The sequence below is a fragment of the Scomber japonicus genome, chromosome 12 (assembly GCF_027409825.1).
Source record: "Scomber japonicus isolate fScoJap1 chromosome 12, fScoJap1.pri, whole genome shotgun sequence".
Classification (NCBI taxonomy): Eukaryota; Metazoa; Chordata; class Actinopteri; order Scombriformes; family Scombridae; genus Scomber; species Scomber japonicus.
The window spans coordinates 9,399,701-9,409,966 of record NC_070589.1 but is presented as its reverse complement, the minus strand read 5'-3'; the positions used below and the strand labels follow the sequence as shown (position 1 = coordinate 9,409,966).

The window sequence follows — 10,266 nt, the reverse complement described above, 5'->3', positions numbered from 1 at the left end:
TAGACTATTATCAGCCTGTCGATTGCCTATTGTGCTATCATCACACATTTGTCTCTAATGGGCTAGTATGGGTCTACTGGTCTACTTGTAGGTTCAGGAAGTTATCACCGATTTATTTTATTGAGTCAATGTTGGTGGACCCCATTAGGTGCAGTTGGCATCTTATCAGGCAAACACTGTCAAGCTGCTTTCTGCATTCATGAAATAGTCACAAAATGTAATCTATAGTTTAGACATGGACATTAATTTTCCATTTTTGTATGGACACTCTTATGGCACATCTTTCAAACTAATGTATTTCAATTGGGAGGATGTTATTTAGTCTTTGTATTCAGCCACAGAACATGTTGGGTGGGTTCTGAGTGAGACAAAAGACTCTACAAAAGTATTTGCATGACAGTGTCTTCCTCATTATAAAACAAAACTTACTTGGTTTTGTCTGTCAAATTAGTCACTGCATGTCAACCCTATTAAACTCACAGTTGACCTGTAAATTTCAATGATGTTTTTACTAATTGGAGAAAAGGAGGGACCAATTCACAAAAATTACCTAACTTTTGTTGGAGAAAAAACACCAAAATGGTACAACAAATTATCACAAGTTGACCAATACCATTTTGATTGCTCAATCAAGTAAAAAGGAGCCCCAAGAAAAGGACTAATTGGCCCATTTTACATCCTTTTAAAATGTCCTGGCTTATGCAGAGAAGTTTTTCCTCTTTTACTGTTATTATCTACTTTCATCTCAGCTTCTGTCAGCATGAATAGTCACAAATGTTGATCTTACCAGTTTCTAATAAACTCTAGATGAAATCAGGAGTTATTTCAACCTCCACAGTTACTTTGCCTCCATAAACCATTGCCACCACTCATATATTTGTATTTCATTTATCCCACTCTGCATACCTCTTTCCATTTTCCCTGTTGCATAATACCTTAATAATCAGAATTAATCATAAAAATTCAGATGCCTTTTACAAGCACAGCAGTATGGTAAAGAAGAGTGTGCTGGCAGCAAGGGTGGTGGGTGTTTCCAGAATAAAGGAGTGTACTGTCAAACTGACAGTAAGTGTGTTGGCACAATTGTGCTATTCAGCCCTGCATTCACTTCTGCAGCATTCAACCTTACATTGAGTTGTACATTCACTCGAGCTTTCAGTTCTGCATTCACTCCTACATTCAGTCCTCCATACAGTACAGCCCCGCATTAATCGTCATGCTTTCAGCCCTGCATTCAGTCACACAATTGTGTAAACACACATTTCGGTACATTTAATGTACCGAAATGTCAAATGTTCTTTAAGAAAAGTATTGTTTGTAACACTGTAAAATACATTGAAATCGTGTGCCCATTGAATTTCTAAAATGCTTATCCTGTTAAGGGTTGCAGGTACAGGTTGTCAGTCAAGTCAGGTCAAGTCATTTCATTTTAAAAAGTCAATTTAAAAGCAACACAAGCTGCCAAAGTGCTTTAACAATCTTGAATGAAAGGTTATAAACTCAGATGTGCAAGTACAAGATACACAGATACAGAAAACATGGTGTGACATATCAGGAATTTGTTTTCAGTGGGGGAAGTTTCAACTCAGATTTCAATTCTTGGGGCTAATCTGATGTTAAGAGATAGGCTGTTCTAAATCCAGCACCCTTGACAGCAATAGTTAAATGTCCTTTATAGCCAACAGCTCTGGGTCAGACCACCTCAGAGATGTGGACTGGGTTGGTGGGGTTAAAAGCAGTTGTGTTGAAGGTGGGTTGCGTAGGTTGAGGGAGTGAGTTTTAGATTGTGGTGAATCATATCCAAAATAATTTTATCCTATTTCCCCATTTTGGCCTTCCACCTACAGCAAATAAAATCTTTTTGAAAACAGTCTTGTGTCTTTTACTGACAAAATAGAACTTTTTAAAAACACTGACCTTCGGTATTATTGCCCTGTGATGACTTGACTGACTTTGGCCTGCAATGTTACGAAACCAAATATGTTTTACACAAGAATAAAATGAACTTAGCCAACCAGGGAATTAGATGCCCCTGGCCTTTTAAAAGATATGCATCCGCTCAACCATATTTCCTGCCAAAATGTCCTTTTTTAGTCCAAAAGAGGAACAAGAGTAGACGAGAGTATTCTTCTCTTTGGTTCCATGTTTCACTCAAAACCACAAATGCCATCCTCAAGGTGGAAATAGAGGAAAAGGCAAAGGAACATCAAAGTTGGTGGGATTGATCCTTGTGGGACCATGAGTGTCTGTACAAAACTTTGCAACAATGTTGAGATATTGCACTGGGTAAGTGAAAATGTTGTGCTGCTGAATGAAAGCCAGGCTATCACTGAAGTCAGAATCATTTATCCTCTGAGGACCATAAATGTCTGAATTTTTTAGTGGCAATCAATGAAATAATTGTTGGGTTTTTAAAGTGGACTGACATTGCCAACTTAAAAGCCATACACTGTGAGTAGGGCGAAGAACTGTATCCGAGGATGGTACAAAGACTTTTCCCAGTGGGTTGCTATGGCAATTGTGCCGATGGCGTAGTGAAAAATTGATGATCAGCCCAGTTGAGTGAGCTGACCAGCCTGGTGTAGTTCTCAGCCATCTCAGTCTTCATCTTACCACCCTGACACACTATTGTTCGATCACCTGGATGCCCCAATGGCCCTTTTTCTGTTTTGTTGAAGTCTGCCATGTAAAAATTCACCCAGCTAGCAGTAGTCTGTTGCTGACTCTTCTTACATGAATATCAAAGCAAAAAGACATAAAGTTGTGACTTAAAGGTCGAAGTGGGAGCTAGACATGCCTCCCACTTTGGCATGCCTCGAACACCTCCACAGGGTGGCATCCTGATCAGATATCTGAACATATCAACTAACTTCTATTAACATGAATGAAGAGTGCTTCTATTCCACACACCTGTTGAAACTCCTGTACTCCAAGACCTTATTCCTATTCCTTAGAGATAGGCGCACCATTAACTGTTCTTTCCAATACATTTGTGTGGACTTGACTTTGGAAGCAACCTTTAAGAAATGAACACTGATAGAAGTGTATGGTTCTGAAACTGAAACCCAAACCACAACACAAACGTCCCAGTCTCAAGACACAGTTCCATCTTCCATGTCTTAAGAAAACAAGATCAGATCAGAAAACAAGGAGGCTTATCAAACAGAGGGAATTAGAAATAGAGGCCTTTCCCTTATATAAGCTTACTTCTGATAAAGGCCACTGTTAGATGAGATATGGTAATTTAGTCCTCATGAAAATGTATTCATTTAGTTCACTTAGTTAATGTCTATGAAGTTAATTTATGAAGTTAATCCACTTTCATAGTGTTCTGTAGTGCTTTTAATATTCCAAATTGTAGCTGACTTAATAAAAGCCAGAGATTTTTTTTTCCTTTGTTCTTTCTTACCTGCTGATTTGCTAAACTTTCATGTTTGCTTTGGCCCAGTACATTACGTGTGGAAAACTGTGTACGTAAGGGAAAAGGGGAACAATCTCTCAGAAGTGGGCATAAATATACACTTTTAGAGTTTATGGGCATCCGAAAGAGTGATTTAGAAAAGAAACTAAGAGAAAGAGGCAGAGAAAATGATAGTGGGGGAGCAGCTTCCATAAAACAATGGAGCCATAGTGAGATGAGATAGCGGCTGGTGGTTCTTTTGTCACAGGCTATGGCTATAAGCTGACAATGCGCACACTTAATACTAAGTTGAGCTGTGCAGACACATCTCCCAGGTTTTCTTCTCCATCCAGCAGGACCAACCACCTTTCACTAAGACAGTAGAACTTCAAGCAAATTGCCAGTGTTACCATGGTTATTACAGGTAATTCCAGGTTATTAATGCCTAACATGCCAATCACACTGTTGTGCATCACCCCTTCATTATCAGACTCAGAGTATTTTCTCTCCCTTGCCATGTCTAGTTTTTATTATTGTCTCAATCCCTCACTCATCCCCAATGAATCTCTTTCTTTTTTTTGTCTTAGTGCTTTAGTCCAAAGCATTTTCCAAAGCACTGTTATTTGAGCTGCTGTGATTGAAACTGGATTTTGGGGTAGATGGATGTACTTAATGGTAACAAATAGAAAAATAGAACATCTTTTTTTCCTTTCTTTTTTTCAAAAACATGATAATTCCTGGGTCCACTTTACAACGTTGCTACATCTTGATTTGTAGTCAAATGTGTAAAGCATCACATTTTTATGAATCTTTCAGTCCAGTGTCAAAACAGGCAGGAAACGTGTGCTTATTGTAGTAAAAAATATATACAGTATAGTGGTGATATGTGGAGATGATATGTAATTAGCATGACTAGCCAGTTACTTAGCCAATAAAACTAAAACGCCTAATTTTGACATGTGATATTCTCCTCTCCAGAAATCGATCATTTGTTGAAACAATTCAGAACAAGCTTTGTTGTCAGTCACGGCCAGCATATAAAGTAGTGTGATGTTCTTACAGAGGAAGTTGAGGTATGTGTATGTGTGTGTGTACTACCTTAACCATGACCACAAGACTTCCGCCAACTGAACATATGTAGTTTCCACACATGCTGCATAACAGGAAATGATCAGATCTGCAGCAGGTGTCTGATTGAATGGCGATGGCTAAACAGACTCTAGATTTTAAACTGTATACATGTTTTATATCTGCGTGTCCTATATTTTACCAGGCTGCAAGACAAATTTCATGGCACAGCAGTGAAACAGTAAATGTTACAACTCTCAAAAGTAATTTATGTTAAATAAAATAATCATGTAAAATAATTGGTATGCATTTGCATTTGATGATGTCGAGCCCTATGTGTGTGTATTTCACTGCTGGACAGTTTATTGTGTTTATTTACCCCAACAAACAGCTAAAATACCAACTGTATTTTAGTTGTAGATTAAGTAGTATCAGACACACCTACCATGTCTACTGGAGTGTGGCAGTGTGTTCAGCTCAGCCTCTGACTGAATTCAGAACTAGACCGCCCAGTTCTTTCTGTTATATTCCTGCAGTCTCTTCGTTTACTTTTTGTGGTATACATTTATAAGGTAAGTCCATAAAGCCCTGGGATATGCACACCTTTTTGCACAAAATGTTCAACACGTGTAGACACATCTTTGTGTCAATTTGTCTTTCTATTAACTTTGCATGTAACATACACAGTAACATATATACAGTATAGACAGCCAATGGTTTAAATCCGTGGATGAGTCAGATTGAAGTTGGATCACATTCCATCACAAATGATCCAGAAATTATTGGTGACCAGACTCCTCAAAGTGTCTCAGTGCAGTTGTTTTGGTCTGCACCAAAGTATAATTGCTGTGTTCAGATCTGTAGCAAGTACAAATCAAAGTAAACAAACTTATTCAACAAATGTATCTGGACTACTACTGGGGGTGGGGGGTGGACTGGAGCATCCAGAGGAAAAGAAGGCAGCCATAGTGTCAAGTCAACAAATTTAACCCAGGACCTCCCTGCTGTGATGTGACACTGCTACCCACTGCAATGCTGTGCTGGCCTTAAATGAGAAAATACAGTGTTTGCAAAAGTAGAGTTACTAAAGGGATGTTACTAAAATGAAAGATAGAAATACAATAGTGGTTCGGACCACTGTGAGTAACAGCAGACACATCATTTATTTTAGTAGTAGGTTTCTGGGAAATGCAATATCTTTGCTTTGGACCAAAGTCTGTTTGAAGGGGCAGAAATATATATAGAGATGTTAACAAGCCATTTTGTCTCCACTCCTGGTTGCCTCGATGGAAACCAATCAGAAAGTGGCAGAATGGCCAATCACAAACAGTAGCCTTGGAAATAGCCAATTACGCTTGTTTGTCTGTGAGGACAAAGGAAGTGATATTGCCGAGTGATTGCACCAGCACTGAGATACACAAAAATGGCACCTTTGCTTGTTGCCTTCCAACCCTAATTTTCCAGGAGTGTGAGATCTTGATTGCATCGGCGCTGGCAACAGAGGACGTCTCATTATTACACCAAAACAATCGCCACCTCAGAGGCAAAAACAGAGATTTTGTTTTCATTAGGGAGCTATTGAGTCACCATCTCTCAAGTCAAGGCCAGCACACACACATACACACACACACACGCACACACAAAACGACGCTGTAGTCTGGCAATTTTATTCAAAAGATTTGTACCTTACTCCAGTCCACTTAATGAAGCTGTAAATTTAGAGACATGAGAGCCTTTACAGTGCTCCTCTGAGAGCTTCTACAATGATCCTGGGACTGAGCTGGTTAATTAACTGATTGTTTGCTTGGCTGGAAGCCAGAGAGAAATAGGATAGATGTAGAGAGAGACAAGAAGGAGAGGAAAAGAGCGGACATGAAGTGAAAGGACAGAGGAGAATGGGAGTAAACACAAGTGAAAGGAGAGAAATGAGGAAGGTACAAAAGAGAAATGAGAAGAAGATGTGTTAAGAAAAAGAAAAAAAGATTAGTCCATAACTTCAAGGCCAGCATCTACATATTACACGGTCTCATTATTTGTCAAGCAATATCAGTATTGGGGCTGAATGTAATGCAATCCATCTTACTGTTGTTGAGACATTTCTTTCAAAATCATACACATCAACCTCATGGTGGCACTAGAGGAAAGCTCAGGGGATCACCAAGGTTATTGCTAATCATCTTCTAGGCACTAGAACCAACATTGGGGGTGGGCCAGACTGGGCTGTTCATAAGAAAGCATGTGGTTGCAGTTCATTATAAAGGGGAAACACTAAAACATCTGCATGACCTACGCTGAACTGGGCACTTGGCCACTGTGCAGGTTGTAATGAAATTTCATCACGACACATCTGAACTGCTGAGTCAGGTTGAACGATCGGGCTCATTTCCAGCAGATGTGATGGTAGATGCCGTGGGATTGCAGTGTGCTATTTCAAAACCTAGTTTCAGGTTTATTGCACTGCTGGTGAACAAGACTTTGTTGTTACTTGAGCCACCTAACAGACTGCTGTAGTCCCAGGACATGGATCCCCTGACAGCCGTCAAACTGGTGCATTCTGCCTCAGAATGTGTTTAGCGTCCCCAAAGTGACACAGTGTTTAGCGAGCTATGGGATCAGTGCTGATGCTGACAGTTCTCAAAGCAAAAAAAGATGCACAACAACTACCACGCATATTCAAGAGTATGTTATTCAATAATCAGTGGGAACGACTACATACCACCGAGCAACAGAGACTGTTTTATGGTGTTCGGAGTAATGGCCAGTGTGCTCTTCAATTCACTGAGATCTCTATTGGAGTTGACCAGCATCAAACCTGAGGATGCTGAATATGCTGTTGCCTGACAGTTTCTCTACACACACATGAAAACACTCAAGGCAATGCCAAGTGTCTTAATAGCACTTAAATCTGCTTAAAAATGTAGGGCCACCTCTGCCATATGTGAGAAGCATTGAAAAACATCTGTACTAGTCAAGACTATTTTGCTGAGGGTTCAATTCTGCAGGCAAACACCATCTCCAGCTATATTAGGCTTAAGGAGCAACATCGAGGGTGAGAGAACTAGTTTAATATTCATCATGTCTGCTGCAGGTTGCTGCTGTTTCCTGTTCAGGGTTTCAGGGGGTTGCTTGAATCTATTATTATGATTATTATTATTATTATTATGGGTGATTTTGTGTGTCCTCTCATGAAAATCAAATGCCCAGCCTATTGATTTCCTCTAGTACAGGGCCTGCTGGACACCATGAATGTCAATTTCATGGCATCCATCCAACATTTGTTGATATATTTCAGTCAGGGCAGTGGCAGCACTGCAGCTAAGCACCACTCTAGTGAGGAAGAAATCATGTGCTACCTTTTGATTTTCTACATGGTTTGTATACATTTTATTGGAAAACACCTCTCTAGGTTTGAGTTAATGAATGTTATTTTGCTACTGTACACCACCATGACATCACGTTTCCCTATCTGCAATTGCTCAGATGGCTGAAAGCAACAAGAACCTGACCTTGTATGATGGCCTTGAATCATGGTCCATTGCCGACAAAATACATTTGATGATCCCTCTTTTTCTCTTGTGTCTATTACAAATGACAATAGACAGCTTGTCTCATTTTTCCCTCAGTTCGATCTCCTGTATGTTACTATTTAAACTCCTGTTGTTGTCTACATGGGAAAGGTTTATTTCCATGTGAATACTGCCTATTTGTTCTACTTTAGACACTTTACATGTACATTTTGTTGCTAATTAGTACAGCAGACTTCATTTTATATAATCTAAATGTTTAGACTATATAAGTACTCCTGTTGCCAGTCCCTGCAAGACTGGATCGCCTGACTCCCTTTAAGCTTTGGTACTAATCAACTGTCTTTCCCTGCATAAACTCATATTGTTTAAAATCAGGTGGCTGGTTTATATCTAAAAATCACACATGATCCTTTAAAGTATTGCACCACAATAAGATACACACAGGCACACAATGGTTCATGTAGAATTATAGTATTCATTTATTTTTTTTGCAGTAGCTGTAGTTCTGAGGTCTCCATTGTAACTGTTAAAGATGTTTATAGTCAGTCAGCAGTTAGAGCTTCTTGCTGGTTCTCTTCAGCACTGCAGACCCGGCTTTGGAGGTCTAAAGAGAGATTTAAACAAAGGAAATACATTATTCCAGTGCTTTGTTATACAACAATGTAATATGTCAATCAAAATATATTTATTCTCCTAAGTGAAATCCTATATTACATAACAGTGTGAGTCAAATGTAAATGGTGACTATAATAGTTCCCACTATCTGGTATTTATAAATGACATTAATATGTGACTGAATTGCTTGTAAAGATCAGCCTCTTTTTCACTACTCTGTGTGAGAGTTACGTCTTATAAGAAAATGCTTATCCCCGGCTACAGAAATATAACATTAATGAGTGTAATGATCCCTGCAGGGTGTTGCGTGTAATAACTGCTGTCATTGCGTCTGGGTCTCAGCGCTAAAAGCTAAAGTGAGTAAACATTTTTACCTCGACGAGCTTGCCTCCGCTGATCTCAGTGATGTGTTCGTAGTTGGGGAAGGTTGTGGTCAGCTTGCCTCCGTCCATCTTCACTGTGGCCTGAAAACACACAAGTTATAAATCAGTCAAGGTAGCAAGGAGCATGGATCCATCTATGTCTCTCTTACTTTCTGCTGGATTTGTAAGCACCTTCACGTTTCATACAGTTTTGGACTCCTTCCCTCCTACCTTGAATTTCTTTCCTCCGATGGTCTCCATGTCGCACTCCTTGCCGATGGTGAATGAGTTGGAGACCTTGGCGTTTGTGGGGTAGATCTGGGTCCAGGTGAAGTTATCACCATCCTGGGTCACCTCTGTGATCAGCTTGTAGTCACGGCCCTTCTCAATGATGTCAGCGGGGATACCTGGAGTGGGAAAAAAGGTGATTAGAGAAAGGTGTTTATGAGAGATCAATTCCAGTTTAGCCATTCAAAGATGAAGTAATATGGAAGTAAACTGCATGTTTTATTTAATTTTTTTTTTTTAGTCTCACCGAGAACCTTGCAGAAATCGTCGTATCCCTCCTGGGTTTCAGTTTCCCATTTTCCAGCGAATGCCATTGTGGTGGTGTTGCAGGTGGAGGTGTGAGAGCAGAGATGCTGAGGCAAGCTGAAGGAAGAGCAAGGTGCTGAGACCAAGACGCTTCCCTGCTTATATACTTAACACCTCTCGCCACCTGCCTCATTTGCATGTGATGTCACAAGAGTGCAATCACAGCTGAAGATGATGACTACAACAGGCAAGGGGGAAGAGGGGCAATAACCCACATAAATGAAAGGTTTATAGAGTCCCCAAGCAGCAGGTAAAACGCTGACTGCTCACCAGGGCAAGCTGGTATTTCACCTTCAGGTCAACGAACTCTCCTGCAATGGCTTTATGATCACGCATTCTACTTTTACTACAGTGGATTCTAAAATCAAAGAAAGGCTTTGTTTTCACATACAATCTATCTATTTGAAGTAGATTGTTATCTCTATAAAGGAAGTTGTTCTAGTGTGTAAATGAGATCACTGCATACTTATTCAAGGTTTTTATTGTAGACTAGCATCTAAAACGTATCAGATTCACTTACAGTATTTTATGAGTACTCTACAACATGAGCCATTATATGATAATTATAAAAACGATAGTAATTTTTACTAGTTTGGGGTAAATTATTATTTGCCTTGGAAAATAATCGAATTCTAAAACTTTAATTACGTAGTGTTTATAGTGTTCACATGGTATGTATTCCTAAATAATGTTGTGTTTT

The 10,266-nt window shown here is 39.5% G+C and overlaps 1 protein-coding gene across 1 annotated transcript; it reads right to left on the bottom strand.

Moving 5' to 3' along the window:
* Window positions 1–8,456: 8,456 nt before the first annotated feature.
* On the bottom strand, window positions 8,457–9,722 carry LOC128369072 (gastrotropin-like). The gene is made up of 4 exons (XM_053330033.1): window positions 9,508–9,722; window positions 9,204–9,379; window positions 8,985–9,074; window positions 8,457–8,599 (listed from the first exon to the last, which is right to left on the bottom strand). Exons 1-4 carry the CDS (start codon window positions 9,572–9,574, stop codon window positions 8,549–8,551), a joined length of 384 nt encoding a protein of 127 aa, XP_053186008.1. The 5' UTR covers window positions 9,575–9,722; the 3' UTR covers window positions 8,457–8,548.
* Window positions 9,723–10,266: the final 544 nt, after the last annotated feature.

Excerpts from the sequence above, each read along its gene's own strand:
- LOC128369072 (XM_053330033.1), bottom strand. The coding sequence starts at position 9,574 with ATGGCATTCGCTGGAAAATGGGAAACTGAAACCCAGGAGGGATACGAC. Across the intron at positions 9,380-9,507 it reads CGATTTCTGCAAGGTTCTCG|GTATCCCCGCTGACATCATT; the intron begins GTGAGACTAAAA and ends TTCCCACTCCAG. Across the intron at positions 8,600-8,984 it reads GCGGAGGCAAGCTCGTCGAG|ACCTCCAAAGCCGGGTCTGC; the intron begins GTAAAAATGTTT and ends ATCTCTCTTTAG.